This window comes from Topomyia yanbarensis, chromosome 3 (genome assembly GCF_030247195.1).
Source record: "Topomyia yanbarensis strain Yona2022 chromosome 3, ASM3024719v1, whole genome shotgun sequence".
Lineage (NCBI taxonomy): Eukaryota > Metazoa > Arthropoda > Insecta > Diptera > Culicidae > Topomyia > Topomyia yanbarensis.
The window spans coordinates 348,147,453-348,175,259 of NC_080672.1; the positions used below are offsets into that span (position 1 = coordinate 348,147,453).

The following is a 27,807-nucleotide window of genomic DNA, read 5'->3' on the forward strand; positions in this document are numbered from 1 at the left end:
TTTTCAACAGAGAATTTAGCTTATGTTTATGGGTCGAGAAATGTGGTCATTCTCTACATATGATTTTTTGTTACCGTACAATTCTAAACTTTCACAACTGTTTCAGATTTTACAATAAATATAGCGAATTAAATTTGATGTTTACTTGCTGTTTCGTTCCAATGTTTTCATTGATGAATAAATGTCGATGATTTTACTAACAAGTTAGCAAAACCCTGTGTCATTATGTTCGCGAAGCTTCAATTTATTTTCTTCCTTAACTAATTAGGACCTCGAATCAGCGATCCGCTAATTTTCCCCATGATGTTTGGCAACTAAGTTATCTCTTAAAATATATTAGATCTGTATTGCTTTGTTACAATAAAAAACAGTGCTTTCAGCTCGACTACCTCAATCCACCGCAAACGAAAACTAAATAGGAAAAAGGGGTAGTCAATGAACGGGAAAAAAGTTCCACATACACCTAGTAGGTACGCTTCCCTCTGTGCACAGGGACGACTGTTGCAAACGAAAAAGTTTGCTAATGCTACGACGGCGAATAAATAACAGCTGCTAATGACACACGACTGAAAATAAAAACCCGCTGATTCATTGAGATGAAATAAAAAAAAACGACCGCACCGCATAAGCTCTATGATCAGCCAGCTCTTTGTGAACATCAAGTGAGTTGAGTTGGTTCGATTTTGCTTTTTTTCGCTTTCGCAAACAGAGATTCAATACAGTGACAGTGACGTTTTCCGGTCGATAACACACGACTGTGAAGCGGTACTCCGGAAAGTGCCATACGATAGGTTTGTGTGGACTCAGATCCGCCAGAGCTGATGGTGAGAGAAGATTAGTCGTTTTGTTGTTTATTTTACGTTACAAGTGATTTTTGTCATTTCAGTATGTAAATTACTAGCACGTTTTAGAACGAACCGGTCAGATATCGGCGGTTGTTTTATCAGGCGATACTTTGAAGTAGTAGCGTAGCACTACGTGATTTGGGAACCCCGATAATTTTATATTTTTTGCGATGTAGGGAACCAAGTGACTCCATTGTTTGAAGACCATTGAGAAGACACGTTCCTTCGATACGACTCAGTGGGGAGTAATGCGAAGCTTTTTCTTTCAATATAATGACCAGGAGATTGGTTCAATGTCGGGTGGCATTAAACAGCATTACACATCATTATTGAATGGTATTGAAGGATCGGGTAGCGCGTGAGGATTGGTGTGCATGCTACATAACGTCACACTTTGGTCAATGTATAAGAGGTCGGTGTTCAAGTTTCTTTTGACTGGACGGAGCTGTATTGATGCTTTTTCGTCAAAGTTATCCACGCTAGGATTTGTTCATCGAATTCTCTTAAAACTTGATCCAAATATGTCATACCAAAATGGAAATGATTGATAATGAAAAATGAGGAATGGGTTAATATATAGACACGTTGTTGTACAGTGAGTTGCACAATGCACATGTTCCCAGTATGATTTAGTATCGAAAGACTAAAAATCAAAGGACCGAAAAAAGTAAGACGAACTTTCAAAAGGCAAAAATTCAAAAGGCCTAATACTAAAAAGTTGAAAAAATCAAATGGCGGAAAACTCAAAAATCCAAAAGGTCAAAACTCATAGAGCAAACTTTTTTTTAATATTCAATTGTTTCACATTGTGTTCTTCTTGATTGATTAATCGTGGAAGAAATCATTTGCGATTAATACAATCATTCCTAATTTCTAATTAATTTTCTAACTAATTTCAAACGACAACATGCCGAAGGAGGAATATTCAAACATGCACCCTTATTTTGAAAGGGTAGAAATATCAAATGAGCAACAAGAATAATTATAAGGAATATGTCAAATAATCAATTGCTGAAATTCCTGACCATAGTTTTCCCTTGTTACCTAATTGGCGCCCTGCTAAAACAATAAGATTTCAAAAATATACTACTCAAGTTTTCAGAAGCCAAAATCTTATTTATTGATTTAATTTCTATTTATTCCAACGCCAAAACTATAAACAATTAATTGTCAAAAGGAGCTGGCTGTATTTTCGACTGTTTAGGGATGATCCATAAATGACGTAGCATTTTTTGAGTGATTTTTAACACTCCCCTCCCCCATCGTAGCATTTCGTCATAAAATTCTATATACCCCCCTGATAATTACGTAGCTTGACGGTAACCCTCACCCCTCCGTTGTCCCCGTAAAAAAATTAAAAAAAATCAAAAACGATGTTAGTTAGATGAAACGGGTAAGATTGTCGTGACATCAGATCAACCCCTATTCCCCTTTAAAAAGCTACGTAGCATGACATGACCCCCTACCCCCCTGTCGTCACACATCATCACAAAATACAAAACTCTCCCCTCCCCCATATAATGCTACGTCATTTATGGATGGTCCCTTATAGTTTATTTCTTTAGGTTAGGAATCGGCTCTTCTGTTTTTATTAAAGAACTCCTGTGTGCTCTTTCGACGTTTCGGCCCTTATTGGACCTTTCTTAAGGAATCTGTGAATTTTATTGTGCCCATTAAGTTATTTTGAGTTTTTGGAATTGTCATCTACAATAAAACAATAAAATTCACAGTTTCCTTGAGAAAGGTCCAATAAGGACCGAAACGTCGAAAGAATTTTCGGCTTTTTTAGACGATAAAGTCTTATTGTCTTATTTTCCGTCGGCCTCTGTCCGCACTGAGTGCCGATGCGAGAGAGGTGACTCCACCATCTGGACTCTAGATATCGGCCTATCTACGCGTAGAATGGGACCAATGGCTTTACTTCCCTTCCAAAGGAAGCCGTGATAACAGATTTTTCACTTCAGACACCTCAACGACCTCGGATAGGATTGAACCCGGACCCACTGGGGTGAGAATTGGCCACGCGGACACAAACACAGTAACCCTATTAAACGTTCGAGTACAACGCCATGTATTTTTTGCGTGAACTAGTTTCATGAAAACACAAATATTTTTATCAATTCGAGGTTTATTTATTATTCATCAAGTTGTGACCGTGATCTGGCGGCAGTGAGGATATGTATCTGATCTCATAAATTATTCGTCGTGTGGTCGAGCTCCACCCAGAAATGATGTTCAGTATTAGAAGGATTCCATGAGAAACCGGCCGACCGCAAAATATGACGTCGTTCGTCGATTCGAACGAAACTTTGCAGTTGTGTTCGGTTTACGAATCACCATGATTTTTTCTGGCAATTGCAATATTTTTATACAAGAGCGATTTTTCAAAAGGGCTTAAACGTTTCTACGTACATTAATTTCCAATGATTTTTGGTCGATTACTCTATTTTATACAGCAAAAGTTTCTGAGAACGAGTTACAGGGAATGAAAATTTCTTCACGAAAAAAATATACACTGAAAATCATATTGTGTCATTTTTTTACAAAAACAAAAATTTATATTAAAAATTTAAATTGCAAAAATAAACAATTTTTTTAAATTTTCTATATTTTGTCAACAAAAACCTAAATAGAAAAGAAACATTTTGAATGTAATTGCATGATGGAGAACGTGTTGGTAAAAAAGTTTTTCTAACAATAAATTTATACATGTTTTTAAATTTCATACTAATTAACATACAAAACTGTAATTTTATTACAGAATAAGTATCATTTTAAATCAAAATGCATTTAACAAAAATTTTCCAAAATGCGATAATTTTAGAGTTTTTGGGAATTTCCCTCCAACAAAAACATTTAATTTGTGTAATTATGCCCTTTTAGGAGTTATTCGCATGACCCCATCATAAAATGTCAAAAATCTAATCTAAATATAGCATAGTAAAAATCTAATATTTATCATTTTAAAGACGTGAAAGAAACTTTTTCAATGTATTTGGAGCTTTTAAAAAAAAGTTTTCATAACAACAACTTTCGACATATTTTTATAATTCATACTATTTGAAGTCAAAAATACAATTTTACTTTTGAATATGATTCTAAACGCAATTTTAAATCGAAATGCTCATAACAAAAAATTTCTGAAATGTGGTAGTTCTCGAGATATTTTAAAGTTTGTTTTAATAACACAATTATTTTGTTTTATTATGACCTATTCATAAGTTATTCGCGTTTCTCTGTCAACAACAATAGGTTTTTTTTTAAAAAAGCCCATAAAATTCAATGTAGATTTCTGTTTGACATCAAGGCGATATTGTAAACCATTTGAAAGCTACACAAAAACAATCAAAATATTATTCAACCATAGGGTCTGATGATTAAACTATGTAGTTGAATAAAATGTTGGTTGTTTTCATATAGCTTTCAAATGGTTTACAATATCGCCTTGATGTCAAAGAGAAAGTTATAGGAAATGTTGTGGGATTTTCGAAAAACCTATTCCTTTTAATGGAGAAACGCGAATGGCTTATGAAAAGGTCATAATAATACAAAATAATTGTGATTTTAAAACAAAATTTAAAATATCTCGAGAACTACCACATTTCCGAAAATTTTTGTTATGACCATTGCGATTTAAAATGGCGGTTAGAATCACATTCAAAAATAAAATTGTATTTTTGACTGCAAATAGTAGGAATTATAAAAATATGTCAAAAGTTTCTCGATGATCCGAATACATTGAAAAAGTTTGTTTTACGTCTTTAAAACGATAAACATTAGATTTTTGTCATTTTATGATGTGGTAATTTGAATAACTTTTAAAAAGGGCATACTTACACCAATTAATTGCTTTTGTAGGAGCAACTCTCCAAGTATCTCGAAAACTATCGCATTTTAGAAGATTTTCGTTAAATGCATTTTGATTTAAAATTATACTTAGAATTATATTCTGTAATAAAATTACAGGTTTGTATGCCAATCAGTATGCAATTTAAAAACATGTATAAAGTTATTGTTAGAAAAACTTATTTACCGATAAGTTCTCCATCATGCAATTACATTCAAAATGTCTTTTTTTCTCTTTAGGGTTTTGTTGACAAAATACAAAAATTTAAAAAAAATGGGTTTTATGGCAATTTTATGTTTTAATATAAGATTTTGTTTTGGTAAAAAATGACACAATATTTTTTTCAGTGTATATTTTTTCGTGAAGAAGTATTCATTCCCTGTAACTTGTTCTCAGATAGTTTTTCTGTATAAAATAGAGTAACCGAACAAAAAAATTGAAATTAATGCGCATAGAAACATCTACGCCCTTTTAAAAAAATGCGCTTGAGTGAAAATAATCTTATTGACTGTGGAAAATGTTTAGTCTTCCATGCCGATGAATCCTGAAAAGTTTCAACGGAATATAAAATGGTCGGTCAGGATTTTGGAGATTTTCGGACGGACCTTCATAGAATTCCTCATTAGTACAACCAGCCTTTTATGCTGCAGTCTGTTACAATAGAATACTGCCATGACTGTCAATAATGTCGATATTGGTCACGCCGACACACGCCGACGGTAAGTACCAAGAGTGTGACGACGCAAACGCCGCCGCCGTCGTCTAAAAATATAACTTACGCCACCGCCGATCGAAAATGAATCGGCGCACATATCTATTTGGCATAACGGACTTTGGGCGTAATTTTGAGAAGTGGTCAAACTGAAGGTCAATTGACATATATTTTTATTTTCATGGCAATAGACATAACTTAAAACTGTGCGAGAAGCGAGGCCATTTGGCATAATTTTGAGCCGTGCTACTGCTGAGGATAATTATGTTCATGTTTAGAAAATTTTAATTTAGCATAATTAGTCGTTTGGCATAGCTATATTTAGATTCTATAACATTAGCCAGAAAACCATCCCCCAGACAATAAAATGCCGAAATTTTTTCCACGGAAATATATTTTACAGAAAGCGCCAAATCCCAAAAAATATTATCTCTAAAAAATACCAGAGCGCAGAAAAATTTTCTTTACGAAGAATCAAAATTCAGAAAACTTTTTGCCAGAGTAAAGTAGTTGACCGAAAATTAAAAAAAAATAACTAAGAAGTTCGTAACAATGGTTTCATTTGGATTATCACTCAAATATTTGTTATGAGGGGAAGGTTCCTTTTGTGATATTTGAAAAGAGCACAAATAGATAATCCATTGAATTTTTTTCATGATTGAGTTATGTGAAAAATTCTCAAAGAGCTCAAAGTGCTATCCGGCAAAAGTTTGCCTTTGGCTGAATAGTTTTTCAAGTTCTTTAAATGATGGAACGTATGGAGTGGTGGAATAAAGGGGAGAAAAGGCTTAAGACATTTTCCAACATGAAACATTCAAAGTTCAGTATGAAACATCTGCTTCGGTAAGCTATTTGTAATGGTGACTCAAAAAGCTGCATTTTCCTTGTAACTGGGACCATGGACCAGGAAATTTCATCTTCATATATTTTATTCATCACTAACCGTCATATGAATACGAGCAATGAAACGCATTGAACTTTGTTCCTAGTTACTACCTCGAAAGTTTATAAATAAATAATGATTAAATTCAAAAATGTGTCAGAACAATGCACCACAACGCATGAAAAATTGTCCCTGTTTGGCATAAAGTTTTTCAGTATAATATCGTTGGGCATTAGACATAACATGATCATTTGACATAATAGTCGTGTAAGATAAATACAATGTGACATAAGGTATGAAAATATCCTCCAAAGTATTGTGCCCTATGGGACCATCCATAAATGACGTAGCATTATATGGGGCAGGGGGGAGTTTTGTATTTTGTGATGATGTGTGACGACAGGGGGGGTAGGGGGTCATGTCATGCTACGTAGCTTTTTTAAAGGGGAATAGGGGTTGACCAGATGTCACGACAATCTTACCCGTTTCATCTAACTAACATCGTTTTTGATTTTTTTTAAATTTTTTACGGGGACAACGAGGGGGGTGAGGGTTACCGTCAAGCTACGTAATTATCAGGGGGGTATATGGAATTTTGTGACGAAATGCTACGATGGAGGAGGGGGGTGCTAAAAATCACTCAAAAAATGCTACGTCATTTTTGGATCATCCCTATATTTGAGTAAACCGGGCAATCGGGTAGATCGTGGGTTTACGTACGAAGTTTTTCAAATGCCAAAGAAGGATAAATGCTCTAAAACCCGTCAAACTTTAAGTCGAAATGTGCACTAATTTCGATTTTAATACAGATTCAAAAAAGCTCGAATCAACCGCTATGTTTCAGTATATTAGGCAGAAGTTCACAAATTTGCTTGCAAAATTTATTTGCATACAAATTTAAAGAACTTCTCACGTTTGAAAGAAGGAATCAATCTTTATGTTCGAGTAAACCGGGTATACGCGAAGATCACAGGTTTGCTTACGAGGGGCCGTCGCTTCCAACGACTATCTTCAGCAGCTGTACATCATTTCAGTGCCGCTCCATGGCAGCGAACGGTGACGGTTTACAAAACTCTACGTTTTCCATTCTTTTACAATGAAATTATGTTGACCTAGGAAATATTTATTTGAGAAACTCTCTGAGAAGCAAAAAAAAATACGCTAAAAAAATTAATCTGGGCAGTTACAGCTGTCGATTGGCGCATCATGAATTTTCTTTGCTGTGATGTGTGCAACCGTGTGCGCAGTTGCCAGCCGCTGAACGGTGGTTGATGGAATGGGGGGTCCGAATAACCCCGTATGATCGTTTCGCACAAAAGTGGTGAGCGTCTTGGAAATATCTTTGTTTTCACACAAACAATAATCATTCCATAAAATAGGAGCCTCAAGCTTTCTAAAACACTTATCTGTTATTTTTTCACTTTTATTTGTTACTTTAATCGTGGTTTTACCATTATGTATAAGGGTCATTCCATGCGAAGTGATCAAGGCATGTGTAATCGACCTACACGGATTTGAACCAAATTTGGAGGAATCGTTCATCTAGGGCCAATATATAAAAACCCAATTTTTTTTAACAATTGAACCACCCCTCGGGTCATAGGAGCACCCCCCGTTTTGGCAAATTGCCAAAACCCTTGATTTTCTTTTGATCTTATCTCCGGTTCTATTTACTCTAGAATCAAACCACAAGATGGCTTTTGAAGAAAATTGTTCAAGGAATCTAGAAAAAAAATATTATTTTTTGCCGGCAGTGATGATAACTATGCGATTTTTTCAGTTAAATATTAAAAGTTAATTTTTCTCTCAATATATATATTTTAATTTTGAAAATTTTAATGCCATCGCGTTCCTCAGACATTTTTACATAAAAAACACTTATCATCCCAATATAATATGAGCGCATCTTGAGATACACCGTATTGAAGAGAAAAAACCGCAATTTCCTATATAAAATCGCAAGCGCACAACACTAAAAAACCAACTTGAGTATTCTGAGTTCAAACCTAATTTTTTGTGAAGTAGGCGAGAAATGATGAAAAACTATGTTTTTGGTTTGCTTCTAGCAGATCAGGGTCGATTTTTATGACCGTTCGAAGATTTTCTCAATTTTGGCCAATAAAAATGGATTTTTATATGAGAAAATCGGAGTTTTTCCCTTCAAAACGGTGTATCTCAGGATGCGCTCATATTATATTGGGATAAGTGTTTTTTATGTAAAAATGTCTGAGGAACACGATGGCATTAAAATTTTCAAAATTAAAATATACATATTGAGAGAAAAATTAACTTTTAATATTTAACTGAAAAAATTGCATAGTTGGCATCACTGCCGGCAAAAAATAATATTTTTTCTAGATTCCTTGAACAATTTTCTACAAAAGCCATCTTGTGGTTTGATTCTAGAGTAAATTGAACCGGAGATAAGATCAAAAGAAAATCAAGGGTGTTGGCAATTTGCCAAAACGGGGGGTGCTCCCATGACCCGAAGGGTGGTTCAATTGTCACAAAAATTTGGGTTTTTATATATTGGCCCTAGATGAACAATTCCTCCACATTTGGTTCAAATCCGTGAAGGTCGATTTCAAGTTTGCATCTTTTTTGATCACTTCGCGTTGAATGACCCATAATGATTTTTGTTTGGAGAAAAACGAAAGAATGAAGCAGTTTGTATCTCCTTTCTAAAAAATCTGTAGAATGAGATTCATCTGTCAAAATTAATGTTTCAGAACGGCGCTTCCACGAATAGGTACGACAGTTAGAAAGTCTTACGATTTTCTGAGAAATCGAGGGGATCCGAATTACCGTCACGGTCTTTATAGCCCCGGGTTCCCCTATTCAATTATAGTAAACTAATGGTAAATGGTTTCTATAATTTCTAAGTAACTGGCAACTGGGAGTCTCCGTTAGGGGTCTTCAAAAACACATCTATTATTTGAGTTGTTTTAAGCCAATAAATTAGAAGACAAAGAAAAAAATGTGAACTGGAATGTGACTATGGAGCACAAAACCAATGCACAGGACCATTTCGCTGGTAGGATGGTTACTGTTTTTAGAAGCAACAACCAATGCCTTTCTACACAAAAAAACGTCATAACAACGATTCGAATCCGATCGATGTGGAAGAAATTTCGTATCGAAATGCTGATATCAGTTTGCTTTTTCAACTTGCGCCTTCTAAAAAGTTTGCTTTATGAAATTCCGCCTTCTGAAAAGTTTGCCGTTTGAAATTTCGTTTTCCAGAAAGTTTGCCATTTAAAAGTTCGTCTTTTGATTTTTCAGCCTTTTAGATTCGGCCTTATGTAAATTCGGTCTTACGATTTTCAGCCTTGCGATCTCGGCCCAGCGAGTATGCCGGAAGAGAAATCAGCTAGTGATGATTAACCGGGTACCACGAAGAGATGGTCAGCTTCAGGCAAGCCTCGACCTTTCAAGCTGTGCGAAATCGAACACAATAGGCGTGCAGTCGATGTGCAGAGAGACTGAAGCTTATGCATCATCACTGTGTCAAATAATTCAGGATTCAGATCCGACTCAACCCTAAAGAACATTATTTCAATTTATTTGCTTACTATCAGCAGCAGCCGTGTGATTTATTATGCAATAAGAACCGATAACGAAGCAGTAAATGTGTGCTGTAATTGGAAAAATCTAAAAGATCGGGGAACATTTTGAATGAAGTATTTTAATATACACTGAAAGCCATTCGATGAAGAAAATAACAAAACAAATTTTTTTTTCCTAATTAGTTGATTTCAACAGAAAAATGAATAACGTAACTAAATTTTCTCTTAATTTTGAGAGATTCTCAAATAATAGTTATTGAAAATTATTATTGATTTTGATTCAAGACGCACATCATACGAAATGACAGCAAGTAGCTAAGATGCACACCTTACTGAAATACATCAAGGTAGCGACAGCAACTATGTTCATACACGCTGGGCATAACGGTTAAGCACGTAGGTAGTTGTCTCAGCTTGGAAAGCTTGTTTTATCCTGGACGCAACTACCTGAACCAGTACACAAAAAAAAACAGAAATTCAACTGACCTCATTTTGGTTTTACCTAGTTTTTCTTTAAAAACATTTCAATAAAGGGATGATTTTTATTGGCATTTTTTTCAATACATGTGCACTGAAAATTGAAAGTATTGTCTAAAATTGTCAAAATCATTCTATTTCAGATTTAGTCGATTATATAATAACATTTCAATTATTAACCAATGTAATATGCAATATGATAATTATTTTTCATCGTTTGAGATTCCAAACTAGATGTGGAATAAGTATGAAGTTTTTTTTGTAGTGCTGGATAGTGTTTGTGACTAAATAGAAAAAAAATATACCTTTATTCTAAAATTCAAATCAATCAATTTCCAACAATCCTTAAATACCTTTGGCTATTTCGTCTCATTTAAGATTGCAGTTTATAAAAAGATAACATTATGAGAAACATAACTCTGTATTATATTTACGTGTGAATTACTGACATACGGAATTTTTCAACAATTTAATTCCATACCTTTCATCCGTCGGTCGGTGAAACAAAACGTTTGAAATATCCTATGTTGTATTTTACGATGAAGCAGTTTAATTCAACAATGAGATTAGTTGAATTCTAGTCGTTTGTGTCTTGGCTGAAAAGGTAGTGTAACGGCATATGCAATTGTGTCTGGACTAAAACAAGCGTTACAAGCTGAGACAAGCGTTTCAAGCTTTAGCTCATGTAGCTTTTCAAGTTTTGTGCTTTAGCTTTTTAAGTTTTGTGCTAGGATGAAACGTTCGTGTCCAGACTGAAACTGACAGCATCAAACCAACAACGTTGGATTATTGTTTTCAACAAAAATTTAGTTCGCCCAAATATTAACTAGACGAAACCAAAAACTCAACTAATTTTTTAGTTGAAATTGTGATGAATCGGTTTTCCGTGTAACCAAAAAACTGCTAATAAAATATAGGAATGCCAACAAATCAGTTCAAACGATTGTGAAAATTAAATGAACATATTTTATGCGAATATGTTTGATTGACCGTTTGCTTGAGTGATGGATGCACAACAAATGGATGGTGGAAGACAAGTGGAGATGTGGTTAACTTTGAACTTTTCAGAATTAGATTGTGAGCTTAAAGGTCTGGATTTTCCGGATATCATGAGCAGCAGCTTCAGCGATGAAGAAGCATTACTATAGTTGGCTAAATTAGCGTCAATTCGAGTAATATCAACCGAGAAAATCTTATGAATATAATATTAACAAATGTAATTAAATAATACGAGTAACTAGCTATAAGCATCGCAACCCCTTGAAAATGAAGTAACAGACTACCTACGGTGCTTTTGTGCATGTCTTTTAGCTCGCTAACGTCTACGATTGACGGTTAATCCATTTGAATCGAAATAGCAAAAGAGTCAGACTTGTGGTTATCAGCTAATATTACAACGCTATATTGACCACTCACAGTGCTCAGAAGTCAGTTACATCATTCTAGGGAGTACGAAACTGCTTTGAATAAAACTTAAACAAACGATAGCTTCCAACAGAACCGAAAACATAATCACAAACAAAGGACGTAGAACCCACTGGCGCCTAAAGCAAAATACTGCCAAAAAGCCAACTATACACGTTTATAAAACTCATAAAGGTACACTGCAACTAAATCTTAAACTTGACTAACTTGTATACTGCTATGCGTCTTCACATCCAGCACCGATTTTTCCGGGTTGTTGTTATTCATCACCATTTCGCTGCCAGAATCAAACGATTCCCCCACCTCCAGTGAGTTACCGGCCCCGTTACGTTCCGTTGAGTTTAACATATTCAAACCCTTATCGTCACCACCTCCGGCACTCATCAGAACACCACCGTTCGAGAGCACCGGTGCCGATTGCTTAAAATTGATCAGTTCGCCGGTTCCAACCATACTCGCCGGCACACTGATAATATCGATACTACTGCTCTTCCGTTTCGTCACCGTCAGCGGGCTAGTTTTGTCCGTCTCCATCAACTCTCCACTGCCGGTCTGCAGCAGAAGCGACTGTTTGCCACCAAGCTTCTCCTTCGCACCAAGAGCCTTCTTCACACCCACTGCACCCTGCTTACTGCCGCTGCCACCGGAACCAACACCGCTACCATCGTCTTTCTCCTTATCCTTATCTTTCAGCTTCATAAAACCAACGAGGACCTTGTGAGTTTTGGAATCTTTTACCTTACCGCCTCCGCCAGGGCCGGCACCAGTGCCAGTTGCTGTTTTAGGCCCATCACCGCTTTCGCTCTCCTCGTTGATACTACTAAGCTGACCGTTCTCCTCCTTCGGGCCCTGAATGGGAATATCGTCTATTTGGGAAGGAATGAAAAACGAAACCAATTAGTATCTTACTAGTTCTCGACAGTAAACAGATTAATTGCTGGAGGCTTTCCGGTTAGGAACTTTCCAGATCGCTTTATAGCCATATACGTAAAAGAGTGTGTGTCATCTATGTAGATTCCCTGACAAGGAAACTCGTGTTGTGTTTTGATGTTACGAAATACACACTGCTGCTTTCGTCCTTTTTCTGTCGGGGTTAATTAAACGTGTGTTTCAATTAGAGACGGATACCACGTGACAAGGAAATATGCATCCACGTGAGTCTATGTCTTACATTCTTAATTGGGAAGAAAGTTGTGCCTTACACAGCACTTCATAATCTCTGGTCACTCTTTTCCAAACCACTAAACCATCAAGGGAAACAGAGCTGCTGTGGACAAGGACACTTAAATTGCAGTGCATTGATAAAACTACACACGGGGACAGAATATGTGATGCAAACAACCTAGCTCTAGGTACATATTAAATGCAAGGCCACTTCATTTGAGTGAATACTATTTGAAATCATTTGAAACCTTACATCAATCAGGGAAATGACACAGGTCAACGAAGCTCGATTACTTATGCCGTTTTTCATTGAAAAATCTCTGGGTAGAGGATTGCACTAAGGCTGCATTTTCTAGCAAAAGATCGAACTTTATTTACACTTCCGCTAAAAAATGCAACGCAAGTGTAGTCCATTGCCTCGGTTTATTTCAATGAAAAACGGCATTGGATATCAAAAAAGAATGAACACAGCCCTGGAATTTTATCGGAAACAGAGAGGCTCAGAAACTATGACGCCAGCATGTACGAATTATGATATAACAACTATCTGATATCGAACAACGATGATGCACATCGCCATAAAATAGCGTCGGAAATGTTCAGCTGGCTTTGATAACGGATGATAGAAAACCCTATAATACGGATATAATAAGTCGTAGATTGTGTCATTTCAGATAATAGATAAAGATATAATCTATTATGTAAAGCCACCTACGCTGAAAAGGATCAATGCATGACAGGAATAGAAATTAACAATAGTAGGTATTTACGCTACTATCATAGAACAATAGTAATAATGGTTACTACTGGCCCTACATCTGTTGACGTGGAACTCATGCATTTACATTTACATCATGAACAATTAATGTTACTGCCATAGGCGTGCGCAGCCTTTTATTTTAGGAGGGAGGTTTCTAACAGCTCAAATATTTTCAGTTTTGTCAGGCCCCTATTATCAGTTTCGATGTCAAAAAAGTTTTTTTGTTTTTTTTCTATTTTATTTTTCATCAGTCTCTGTCCGCAGTCAGTGCCTATTTCCGACGCCAGAGAGGTGACTTCACCATCTGGACCCTAGATATCGGCCCATCAATACATGAAGCGGGACCAATGGCTACACTTCCCTTCCGAAGGAAGACCAGAAAACAGATATTTCCCCACAAATTGAACCGAAACTCACTGGGTGAGAGGCGTCCACGCTTAGGGATCATCCGTAAATGACGTAGCATTATATGGGGGAGGGGGGAGTTTTGTATTTAGTGATGATGTGTGACGACAGGGGGTAGGGGGTCATGTCATGCTACGTAGCTTTTTTAAAGGGGAATAACTAACATCGGTTATTTTTTTTTTATTTTACCGGGACAAGGGGGGGGGGGATTACCGTCAAGCTACGTAATTACCAGCGAGGGTATTTAGAGGTTTGTGACGAAATGCTACGATGGGGGAGGGGGGTGTTAAAAATCACTCAAAAAATGCTACGTCATTTATGGATCGTCCCTAATTACTGAACCACTGGCCGTCGGCGAAATTCGTACGATAGACAAAGTTTCAGCTGTTGTTATCAAGCTCCGCGTAGGCAATAGGACTGAGCGGGCAAACCGAATCGTCGAACCCTTTTGTTTACTCGGGAGAATCCAGAAAGAGGAGAAATCTTTTCTTCCCTAAACTCCTTCGTAAGGGTCCCAAGGTGTCCTTCTCTGAGAGTGCGCCATCTACAACCAATGAATCGAATGGAAGTGCCGAAACAAGTTGCTCCCGGACTTGGAAAGTTGAATTCCAACAAGGAATATCCACCACTTCCAGGGACACCAAAAATCCCAAATGTCCCCTTTTCACAAATAGATACTCAGTTCAGTACTGGACTAATAAAATGCTCTGACATCGTGGACTTAATTTTCACTACTTTTAATATTACTGATCCTCTTAAAAGTCTTCTGATAACAGTTGACTGCTAAATGACCCCTCTTCGCAGCGATCGTATCATTCGATAACTAAGTCATCGAACGAGGTCACCGTTTCGATCACTGTGACAAAGTGTAATTGCAGAAGTATTCTCCCGAAAATGGATTCTTTCAAAATCTTACTAAACACCTTAAGATCCGTTGCATTTGCATTATCCGAAACTTGGCTAGCTTCCAATATAGATCGTAACTTCCGCGATTTTAGTATTATTCGTCTCGTCGAGGCCAGACCCTTACGAAGAAGTACATTTGGAGATCAAGAAGTGCTATTCTTTCGATCGAATTAACCTCCCTTCGACACCAGGCATTGAAGTTGTCGCTTGTCAAACTAGAATCAAAGGCAAATACATCTGCATTGCTTCCATCTACATTCCTCCTAGAGCCTCGTTAGGGCACCGAACCCTGTAATATCACAGAATTATTACCGACACCGCGGCTAAGTCTAGGAGACTTTATCTCGCACGGTACCGTATGGGGTTGTCTTCATGATGATAACAGATCAACATTAGTCCAAGATCATTGCGACAATTTCAATATAACCATATTTAACACGGGAGACAGATCCCTACACCATCAGCATGAGAAAGCGCATCGGATTTATCGCTATACTCTACTTCGCTACGGTTAAAATGCATGTGAAAGGTGAACTCTGATCCCCGCGGTAGCGACCATTTGCCCATCGTTATTTGAATTACTAACGGATCAAGACCATCAGAAACAAGCAATGTCTCGTATGACCTCACACGGACACACGACTGCGATATCCGCCAAAATTGAACCAAAATAAGAACTTCATCCGGAGGAAAAGAACTGGTTTTTAGCTGGCTTGATTCTCGACAGCGCGAATCAAGCTTAGACTAAATCGGTACCCGGCACGAATACCCACGGACGGTCTCCCACCCCGTGCACGTGCCGTGGTTGGACAAAGAGTGCTCTGGTCTGTATGCGGAGACGTCCGTAGTGCGTATAATACCTTCCGGGACGACGGGGTACCCGCTAGTTTTCGAAAGCACACGTCATTAGACACGCGAGTGAAAAGACTAATGACAGCCAAAAAACGCAGTTAATGACGCCGGTTCGTCGACGGGTTAACGAGAGAAACAGCGATGAGCAATCTTTGGGGTACGCCTTGACGTATACGTAACGAAAACAGCACGTACGAGAACGTGGAATAAAATAAATTTAAAAAAAAATCGATTTTCTTAATGTGAAATTGTTTTAAAATATTCGCTGAAAATTTCAAACAAATCGGACTATCTTTCACGGGACTAAAACACATTGAATTGAAGCGATTTCAATCTGCAAAGTAATCGTATACAAAACTCTATATGAGTTTTTCTCACTACTTTAATATTCTTGTGAATACGGGAGTAAAATATTTCGATTTACTTAAGTTAGACCAGCAGTCGACGATGTGGAACAATTACTAAAAGCGAGGTGAAAAAGTTACTGGATCTTAATCTCAAGCATATATACAGCTACACCACGTCCGTAATTGTATACTGGTAACGTTGAAAAGTTTAGCTCAGACAGAAAACATCATTGCAAAGAACAGCATGTAACACTAAGGCGAACATGACAACGTCAAAATCCAGATCCCTGCATACAGCGATGAGGCTGAAATCTAAGTACCGCACACCAAATCAGACCACATTTAAAATTCATGTTGTAATATGGACAATAGGCACCCATCACGAACGATACTTGGAGAAACATTTGCAATGGTGCTCACAACGACGTTTGCGTGTTTGGTATGCGGCTGACCAAACCTATCTCTTCCTACCTGTTTTTTTGCCAAGATCAACATTAGCTATAAGCAACTAACGCTGAGCCTCTACTCTGGTCAGATTCCTATGTGTCAGTTCTGTAGCTATATGGAACAATACGGAAAGCCATGTGCCGAAGCCGAGTATAAAAATCAACAAACTACAATAAAAACCAACAAACAGCCTTCGACATACACACAATCAAAAAGCTACCCAATAACTGAAGTGTTTTGTATCTGGAAACCTACTGTCAGTACCAACTGAACAGAAACGATTGCACACAGTGCCTCCAAAGCAGCAGCCAGAAACACCAATAAAGAAGCAAGCGTCGATAACATAACGACAGATACTATTGTCTTAGAGTAATGGCCCGTCATTCGTCTTCTCGTAACCTACTGCACAGTGGCTGGGGGCTAGACAAAACCTCAAAAAGTTATGTTAAAATTATTGATATTTTATGTTTTTCCTAAACTTCCCATGATATATTTTCAAAATTTTATGATCATTGGAGAAGAACACGATTTTTATCAGCAGTTTAAACGTAGCTTTGTCCGGATTATTCAATGATTTTCATTTTCGAAATCACAATTTCTATGTTCACTTGAAATACTCTGTTGATTTTGGTCCGATTTTACAACTAGTTTCATTTCCGAAATAAATAACTCCTGGAGTTATTTATTTCGGAAATATTTTGAAACAGAACCTGTTATAAATTTGGCTGGTTAGTTGTTAAAATAACAAAAAATAAAACAAAAACCTGGCTAATTATAACAAAATTGTAACAAAATTTGATATGTGTTACGCCCTTTGGGAAAAGCTCCTCATTCTTTGCCAGCGTTACGGACACACCCGAGGCCAACAAGAGGATTGTGACTGATTGACAGCTGAAGGACTGCTAACACGCGAGACAGGATCATTATTCTTCATTCTACAACAAATGTGTATCAAATTTAAAGCTATCTAAAATTTATTATTTTTCTACTTAAAACTACACTTAAAGCTAATGTGAATTTCTACCAACGGTAATTACTTTATTATTATAAATTTAATCTAAAAACTATAATGTGAATTTGTAATATAATATAGGATTGAGTTGAAGATTATTTTCACGAGCCTGATAACTAATACTGAATCAAACTCGTTAAACTATCAGGAAACTATTTCTAAAGATTTAAACCTAGTAGCTAAATTAAACTAAATCTTAATTAAAACTAGTATTGATGATTAAAATAAGGAGCTACTCCTGCAGATCGAAATCCGGATAAGCGAGAACGTTGAATACTAAACGTGAGTTGATAAACCTAACCTCAATTATTAAAAATACACCTAACAAATATGTACAATTGTAGGAAAAATTTAACAACGCCTGCTGGAAATATAATTGTTAAAATTTCGGAAAACTTGTTATTGATCTATTCATAACAAATTAAATTTTTCGTTTATCTTCCGGAGTACGATATCTTCTGAAAAGTAGCTAGAATGCCTAAACGATCGAAAGGTGGAAAGATAATTAGTGACTCCCCTGGTGAAAACGGGGCCAGTTGTGGAGAGTGTCGAAAGCTGGACCACAGTCGGATGGTCCAATGTGATGACTGCGACGAGTGGTTCCACTACGAATGCGTCCATGTTACTGACGATATAGAGAACGAGGATTGGAATTGTAGACGGTGCATTAAAAAATCGCTCGACGAAGGAAAGCGAATTCTCCAAGCAAAGGAACAACAACTTCAGCAGCAGCAGAAGAACAAGCAGCAACTGCAGCAACCATCGGTTGAGCAGCAGCAGCAAGGGCTACAGCGGCAGCAGACTAGAAAAGTTGTGACAGACCAAGAATTGAAAGCACTAACCGAAGTCGGCACTCGTTCGACGTCAGGCGTTACGTCTACTCCAATATCCAAAATGAGTATAATGGAACAAAATATCCTTAGCCAAGCTATAGCAACTGAGCAGCAACGACTGCGTGTAGACCTGCCTTTGTCGGTTCCAAGTGTAACCGGCCGATCGAGAAGCGAGGCCGGAGAGACGACGCATATCTGAATACTCATACAGATGAAAGGAAACCGAGTCTGAAAGCTTGTTTTGCATGCGGAAAGTCTTGCAAAGCGCTGGATAAATGCGAAGGATTCCTAAAGATGTGCCCAAAATCGCGATGGGCGATTGTAAAAAATAATAAAGTGTGTAGAAAATGCTTGAAGAAACATTTTAATTCTTGCGCAGTAAACAATCCCTGCAGAAAGAACGGGTGTCTGTACCTACACCACCCACTTCTCCACGATGATGAGCGGCATAAGCAACAAAGCAATGCTTCCGCGAATCAGCACAGCCCTTTGACCAGGTACACACCATCATGCAATACTCATTACTGTTGTCTTGGTACAGTTATGCTCAAATACGTAAAGGTTACAATACATGGAAGAGGGAGATCGGTAACCACATATGCCTTCCTGGATGACGGGTCAACTTGTTCACTCATGGAGCACGATCTATTGGAAGAGCTCAATATTTCGGGGGAAAATTACCCTTTATGTATCAATTGGACTGGTGGACAGGCTAGATATGAATCAAACTCGGTCAAGTGCGTCGTAGAGATATCAGGGGTGAATGATTCCAGTGGCCGGACGGTAGAAAGTCTTCAGTTACCGTCGCAAACGATGTCTGTTGAGGATATTTCAAAGCATTATCGACACCTCCGGGGAATCTCGATAGAATCTTATGTAGATATCAGACCTCGTGTTCTCTTAGGGATGGACAACATCCGGCTGGGACACCCGTTAAACTCGAGAGAAGGGGAAGAAAATCAACCAGTTGCAGCTTTGACGAGACTAGGATGGATCGTTTACGGTCCATGTTCTATTGCTAACGCCGACCAGCGAAAACAACACGATGAGACCTATAGTTTTCACATCTGTCAGTGCGAAACCCTTCATGCAATGGTTAAGGAGTTTTTCTCACTAGACAGCCTTGGAATCCAGACTTCCAGCGGTTCCCTAATGTCTAAAGACGATGAGCGTGCAATGGAGCTACTCATGTCCAACACTTTACTGAAAGAGAATCGGTACGAAACATCCCTACTATGGAAATTTGATGAAGTCAAATTGCCAGAAAGCAAAACGATGACTCTAAAAAGATTTCACTGTTTGGAGAAACGTATGGCACGTGAACCTGAGATGGCTACAGCATTGCGAATTATGATTCGGGACTATGAGACTAAAGGCTATATAAGGAAATTATCATCTGACGAGGAAAATGTGCCGAGAGATCGTGCTTGGTATTTGCCAATATTCCCTGTGACGAATCCTAATAAACCAACGAAATTGCGAATCGTCTGGGATGCTGCAGCCAAAGCCCATGGAGTATCGCTAAATACTTTTCTACTTAAAGGACCCGACCAGTTAACATCCTTACCTGGAGTCCTCCATCGCTTCCGGGAGTATCGAATAGCGGTTTCAGGAAACATATGTGAGATGTTCCACCAGGTACAAATTAACAATGATGATCAGCACTGCCAGCGGTTTTTATGGAAAAGTGGACTTCAAGATCAAACACCATAGGTGTACGTGATGACTGTTATGACGTTTGGTGCAACATGCTCTCCTAGCTGTGCCCAATACGTGAAAAACAAGAATGCTGAACGTTTCGTGCACAAGATGCCTGCGGCTGTCGATGCCATCATTAACGAACACTATGTGGACGATATGCTATCCAGCGTGGAGACGGAAAAGGAAGCTGTTGATCTTGCAACAAATGTCCGCTTCATTCATGCACAAGCGGGATTCGAGATACGTGGATGGCTTTCTAATTCCAATGAAGTGCTAGCTGCTTTAAACGGACCACAAACTTCGGAGAAGGATCTGAACGTAAATTCTCAGATGGCAACCGAAAAGATTCTTGGGCTGTGGTGGAATACAAAGACCGACACTTTCACCTTCAGATTTCCCAAGAGAGCAGATGTGAAATTGTTATCCGGCCAGACAATCCCTACGAAGCGTGAAGTCTTGCGAGTCCTGATGTCCATCTTCGATCCACTAGGATTTTTCGCCAACGTACTAATGTACTTAAAAGTTCTTCTACAGGAGATATGGCGTGCCGGTACGGCATGGGATGAGCCAATAGCTAATGAGCAATTCGTGAAATGGCGTACGTGGCTTGGTGTTTTGACGAAGGTGGACACCGTTTCTATTCCGAGGTGCTATCGTGTCAAAACTTCATCAATGGAATCAAATAAACTGCAACTCCATATCTTCGTCGACGCGAGTGAAAATGGATTTGCAGCTGTCGGCTATTTTCGATTTGAAGAGCAAGGAGTAATTGAGTGTGCATTCGTGGCTGCGAAAACACGCGTTGCACCCCTGAAATATGTTTCCATACCTCGACTGGAATTGCAGGCTGCGGTGATTGGAGCGCGGTTGGCAAAGACGATAGCGGAACGTCATCGCGTGACAATCAATGAACGATTTTTTTGGACAGACTCGCGGGACGTACTATGTTGGCTAAATTCGGACCATCGTCGCTATAGCCAATTCGTTGCATTTCGTATAGGAGAGATTTTGGAGAATACGGACGTTTCTGAATGGCACTGGTTATCAACGCAGATGAATGTGGCAGACGAAGGTACTAAGTGGCAAAAATTACCAGATCTTTCTCCGTCCAGTAGATGGTTCCGTGGTTCGTCGTTTATCTGGATGCATAAGCACGAGTGGCCAGATCTGCGAGGACATGTGGGATCGACGTCAGTAGAACTGAGACACTCAGTGAATCTCCATCAACATGAAGCAGTATTGGTGAACTTTTCGGATTTTTCCAATTGGAAACGACTACTACGTTTGGTTGCTCTCGTGTTTCGTTTCGCGCACAACTTAAAAGCCAAACTTAATGGAACGTCACCAACTGTTAAAGCACTGCGAACCGAAGAACTTCAAATTGCAGAAAGTTATATTTTTCGGCAAGTTCAGCTAGCAGCATATTCTGAAGAAATGGCTATAGTGGCAAAGTCAGCCGAAACGAGCCGATTTAAGTTGCCGTCGAATAGTACAATATGTGGCTTGTCGCTATACTTGGACGATCGAGGGCTATTACGACTACGAGGAAGAGGTAAACATTGCGCGTTTGCAGGCCCATACGCAACCAATACCATTTTACTTCCAAGAGACCACCCTGTTACTACACTTATCGTACGCTCGGTACACGATCGATATCACCACCTTAACCATGAAACTGTCGTGAACGAGCTTCGACAAAAATATCGGATCCCCAGATTGCGTAGACTCTGCAACAAGATTCGCAAGGAGTGTCAAACTTGTAAGAACAGCAGAGCAAAACCGGAACCTCCAATGATGGCAGATTTACCCTTAGCCAGGCTGGCTGCTTATACCAAACCCTTCTCATATACAGGTGTGGATTATTTCGGTCCACTGTTCGTAGTTGTGGGTCGACGAGTAGAGAAACGATGGGGCGTTCTTCTTACGTGCATGACGGTTCGAGCTATTCACATCGAAATAGCACACACACTAAACACTGACTCATGTATAATGGCTATACGGAACTTCATGGCGCGTCGTGGAACACCGTTACAAATTTTCAGCGATAGAGGAACCAACTTCATCGGCGCTAGTCGTGAGCTACAAGAAGCGCTGCAAAAAATCGACCACGAGAAACTATTCAGCGAATTTGTATCGTCAGAACTAAAATGGTCGTTTAATCCGCCAAACTCTCCACATTTCGGAGGCTGTTGGGAGAGATTAGTACAATCCGTTAAAAAAATTCTCAACCAGATGCATCTTCCACGTCATCCTACAGATGAAGTCCTGAGAAATACACTGGTGGAAATTGAGAACACCGTAAATTCTAGACCGCTCACATATATTCCTATCGATGATGAGTCTGCACCGGCTCTAACACCGAACCATTTTTTAGTTGGTTCTTCCAGTGGCTGCAAACCTCTGGTCATTTTTGACGACAAGCCCGCAACGTTACGCAATAATTGGAAAACTTCACAGATTTACGCAAACCATTTTTGGCAAAGATGGATTCGCGAATACCTGCCAACAATTTGTCGTTGAACTAAGTGGCACCAACCAGTGAGACCAATCCAAGTAGGTGATATTGTTGTCATCGTTGATCCGGACTTACCACGAAACATGTGGCCCAAAGGTCGAATTGTTGCGACTAAGAACAAGGACGGCCAAGTTCGAAGAGCAACGGTGCAAACCATGCACGGTATCTACGAGCGTCCAGCCGTTAAGCTGGCAGTTCTAGACCTCGGAGCAAATGAGAGTAAGCAGGATACGACATCCAGCGTACTGGGGGGGAGTGTTACGCCCTTTGGGGAAAGCTCCTCATTCTTTGCCAGCGTTACGGACACACCCGAGGCCAACAAGAGGATTGTGACTGATTGACAGCTGAAGGACTGCTAACACGCGAGACAGGATCATTATTCTTCATTCTACAACAAATGTGTATCAAATTTAAAGCTACCTAAAATTTATTATTTTTCTACTTAAAACTACACTTAAAGCTAATGTGAATTTCTACCAACGGTAATTACTTTATTATTATAAATTTAATCTAAAAACTATAATGTGAATTTGTAATATAATATAGGATTGAGTTGAAGATTATTTTCACGAGCCTGATAACTAATACTGAATCAAACTCGTTAAACTATCAGGTAACTATTTCTAAAGATTTAAACCTAGTAGCTAAATTAAACTAAATCTTAATTAAAACTAGTATTGATGATTAAAATAAGGAGCTACTCCTGCAGATCGAAATCCGGATAAGCGAGAACGTTGAATACTAAACGTGAGTTGATAAACCTAACCTCAATTATTAAAAATACACCTAACAAATATGTACAATTGTAGGAAAAATTTAACAACGCCTGCTGGAAATATAATTGTTAAAATTTCGGAAAACTTGTTATTGATCTATTCATAACAATATGATTGTATCAAAGTTAAAACTAAATGAGATATATTTTTTCCAAAAGTATATACGTATTCTGTGAGAGAACTGTATTGGATATAATCATCTAATGGCAGTGACCTAGTAACAAACAATCAATTCATAATTCATTGATGGTCTCATAATAGATTATGTTATAATATTGATAGTATAGAAAACTGTCCGCACTCCACTTTCAATTCCGCTATTTGAATATAACTCCAGTTGTTATAAATATCAACCATAGTTATAATAGTGTTATTGTTTTGTTATGCTCTTCTGATCGTGTTCTTCTCAGGGTATTTACTGGACATAGCAAATCCGATTAGGGAACTTCAAATAATTTCGGACTCGGCCTCTGCCCCACCGAGTGCCTATCAGCGATGCCAGAGAATTACCTAAACCATATGTACCCTAGATATTGGCCCATCAAAACATGGACCAGAACCAACGGCTTTACTTCCTTTCCGAAGGAAAACGTACTTCATATAATTTGATATGCAGTAACACACCTTTCTAGAGGGCACTAAAATCTAAGGATATGTTTTTGTTCCTAACCCAATGTGGTAAAAAGCGATAGGTTTCATCAGTATATCTTTTCTTCGGAAGTGAAGAACCTAGGCTGTTTACTGTTTTGTGTTGTGATTATTCTGTGTTGCCATTTTCCATTTCCCTATATTTTTCTTTCACCTACCTTACCCCTCCCCCCCCCCCCCCCATCAGAAAAATGATAAGACAACATGAAAAGACACAAATCGTCGCTGTTGTGCGATCTTATGACCAACGGCAATTTGGGGGTAAACGGATTTAAATATGCTATATTTCTTGTCTGAAAAATCTCTACAAAGTGACGTTTACAAAATTTTAAAATTCTTTTGGTTACTGAGATATAGCAAGACATTTGATAAGATATTGCGCGTGTTTTGCTTCAAATAACTATACACATCTTGGAATTGGTTCAAGTTATGTGGAAGTTTTAGATGCTCTTGTGTGTAAAAACGTCTAAGGAACACAATGACATAATAATTTTCCAAAGAAAAACTCATGTGTTGCGAGAAAAATACAGTTTTACTTTTAAACTGGAAATATTGCATGTTTGGCAATACTGTAACCAAAAACTACTATTCTTTCTTCTTGACCAATTTCCTTCAAAATGCATCTCACTGATTGTTTCTAGCCCAAATAAATCCAAAAATATGAATAAAAGTTAATTTTTGATGCTTTATTTGTATGGAAAATTTTCCATGCACATTTATGACACGTCAAGCAAATTTTGTCATCAAAACACACCTATGACACGTGAGTACGACTTTTGTTTACATTTTTAGCAAAAGCTCTCAACATAGTCAACAAATCTTCGAAATATTTGAGAGATTAGTACAGCATAGACAGAAGTATAAATTGTCTTCTGTGAATTGTTTCTACGATTAATAAGTTTCAAGATATTAAATCTCAAACTTTTAAAATCGTTTTTTCTCGAAATGTGCTACATGGCGCTTGTCATAAGATAGCACAACAGCGACAAAATCTCCAAAAAATATGGAGAACGTGCCAATCGAGCCAATTTATTCTCATTCCTGATTAGCCTCATTATAATTTATTATCATTTTGAAGAAAATGCCAGATGGCGGGAATATTGTAGTTGATAAATTGATTGCCTTGTACGCAACTCACCTGGGTTCGATTCACAATTCCGCACATAGGGTTTTTGAATCTTTTGCATCTAAGGATGGTCAAGAAAGAATTCACACGAATGCATACAACGTTAAAAGTGTATGAAAATGAGCTTTTTTCGTGTAACTGTCTTAGATTACGCTAATTTCAATAAACCCATACATTTTATAATATAGGGTCAAAGGCAATAAACTAACAAGATCGGTGATAAACTAAATTGGAGAGCGACAACAGAGGGATGAAAAATCGGATCTACACTGTAATACATTTGAAATGTATAATTTGCATATCAGTTATTTTTATATGTGTTCATAGTGATTTTAACTATCATGTATCGAATAATTAAAATGTTGGACTTTTCATCCAATAGCATGTTCTGCTTGTTAAAAGGCAAAGAATATTAAAATGGTGAATCTGAATTTGTTTTACGTCATCTGTCACACATTTCAAACGGTACATACACGCTTATCCTCAGCTACTCATTGCAACTAAAACGCTTTTACTTAAAAATGAGTAAAATTTGTTTGATAGTTCAATATGATGTCTGATCGAAGTAGGTCATCTCCATCCGACATCGGTACTACACCATTCCGACTACTCTCACCTACTTTTACTCATTTTTGACAAGGTGCAGTTTTTGTCAGAAACGCGTTAAATCTACTCATTTGTGAAAAAACCGTACCTTGTCAAAAATAAGTAAAAGTAGTTGAGAGTAGTCGGAATGATGCAGTACCGGTGCCGGATGGAGATGACCTATTTCGTTCGTACATCACATTGAACTTTCAAACAAATTTTACTCATATTTGAGTAAAAGCGTTTTAGTTGCAATGAGTAGTTGAGTATAAGCGTGTAGCATTCAAATGATCAAAACGAATTTGTTGGGCAAAACCCAAACACAACCAACAACCAATGACACTCCCCTACTGTATTTGTACAGTTATTTAGAAACCATAACAAATTGGCTACCAAAGTGATTGAAACGAAAATATGATAAATCAAAAGTATGTTTAAAAAACCGATTTAATCCACCTAGCAGTGAGATGAGACATTTCTTACACATTTCACTATTGGATTAGTTTGCAGAACTCACGAGAAGTAGGCACCCAACTAGAGGTGGGATGAAAACAGTTTCTAGTCTTGCACGAATAAAATCCCGAATAAACTGAATAAATTATAGAAATCAACAAAACGACCGAAATAAAAAAGTGAAGCAAAAAATGAAATAATAGGTTTTTAAATTCATAAAATAAGTAGAAAAATTAATACAAATCAAAATTATAAAATACACGAATCAAATTAGATTAGGTTATTAAATAAAAATTAAGATTATATTTAGAAATAGTTATAAGATTAATAAAATAAATTGACTCATACTAACAAATTGAATGAAATATAACGAATGACTGAACATGATATGCATAAAATTAAAGATATGAATAAAATGAATCAGAAGAATCAAATGAATCAAATGAATCAAATGAATCAAATGAATCAAATGAATCAAATGAATCAAATGAATCAAATGAAACAAATGAATCTAATTTGTGGATATTTTTGGTCTTTGATCCGTTATTTCTCATGAAAGTTCGTACCAATATAACAAATGTGCAGCTGATACAACTCATTTATTCGCCTGTGCCACGTTCCGTCTTCCATCTGAACTCCACCATAGATGGTACGCAACACCTTTCGTTCGAAAACTCCAAGGGCGCTTTGGTCCTCAACGAACATAGTCCAGGTCTCGTGGCCGCAGAGGACCACCGATCTAATCAGCGTCTTGTAGATAATCAACTTCGTGCGGCGGCGAATTTTGTTCGACCGGAGCGTCCTCCGAAGTCCAAAGTAGGCACGATTTCCCGCCAAGATCCGTCTCTGAATTTCTCTGCTGTTATCATTGTCGTCGGTTATCAGTGAGCCCAAATACATGAATTCGTCGACCATCTCGATTTCGTCACCGTCAATCCGCACTCGGGTGGGAGGTTCACATTGTCGTCTCTAGAACCTCTTCCTCTCATGTATTTTGTCTTCGAAACGTTGATGGCAAGTCCAATCCTGCTGGCTTCAGCTTTCAGTTTTTGAGCATAGGTTTCATTCAAAATTCAATAGAGATACGAATAGTTTAAATATCGCACGTGGAATGTCTATTTTGAAAATTTTCATGTCAAACTTTCATATTACCCAGTTAAGCCAAATATTTTTCTGATATAGCCATGAATTTCCTTAATTATAGTGTAGATAAAGGCTTTGAATACAATTGAATTAAAGTTGAGTTGATGTAGCAGCAGTCAAAAAATAGTTTTGTTTTCTCAAACCTTCGCAATTACAATTAATAAATATTTCAGATTGGCAGAAGATCTTATCACACAACTTAGAAATGGATACAGAAATAGCTAGATAGATGCGATAGAAGAGAAACAGAGAGAGAGAGAGAGATGGGGGGGGGGGGCGTGTGAGGAATGGCAAATGTTGGTTAATGTAGTGACATTATTTTTATAGGTATATTATTATGATATATTGATTTCTTATATTCTTATCATAAATAATGTAA

The 27,807-nt window shown here is 37.8% G+C and overlaps 1 protein-coding gene across 6 annotated transcripts in view; it reads right to left on the reverse strand.

The window, feature by feature from the left end:
- Positions 1-591: 591 nt before the first annotated feature.
- Positions 592-27,807, reverse strand: part of LOC131693144 (hyccin) — a 96,096-nt gene continuing 68,880 nt past the window's right edge. For 4 of the 6 annotated variants that reach the window (XM_058980727.1, XM_058980729.1, XM_058980728.1 and 1 more), the window contains one exon: positions 592-12,621. In XM_058980727.1, the coding sequence (XP_058836710.1) occupies positions 11,948-12,621 (674 nt within the window). In that variant the 3' untranslated portion in view covers positions 592-11,947. The remainder of the gene's footprint in view (positions 12,622-27,807) is intronic. The other 2 variants (XM_058980725.1, XR_009306161.1) reach the window with 2 other exon arrangements.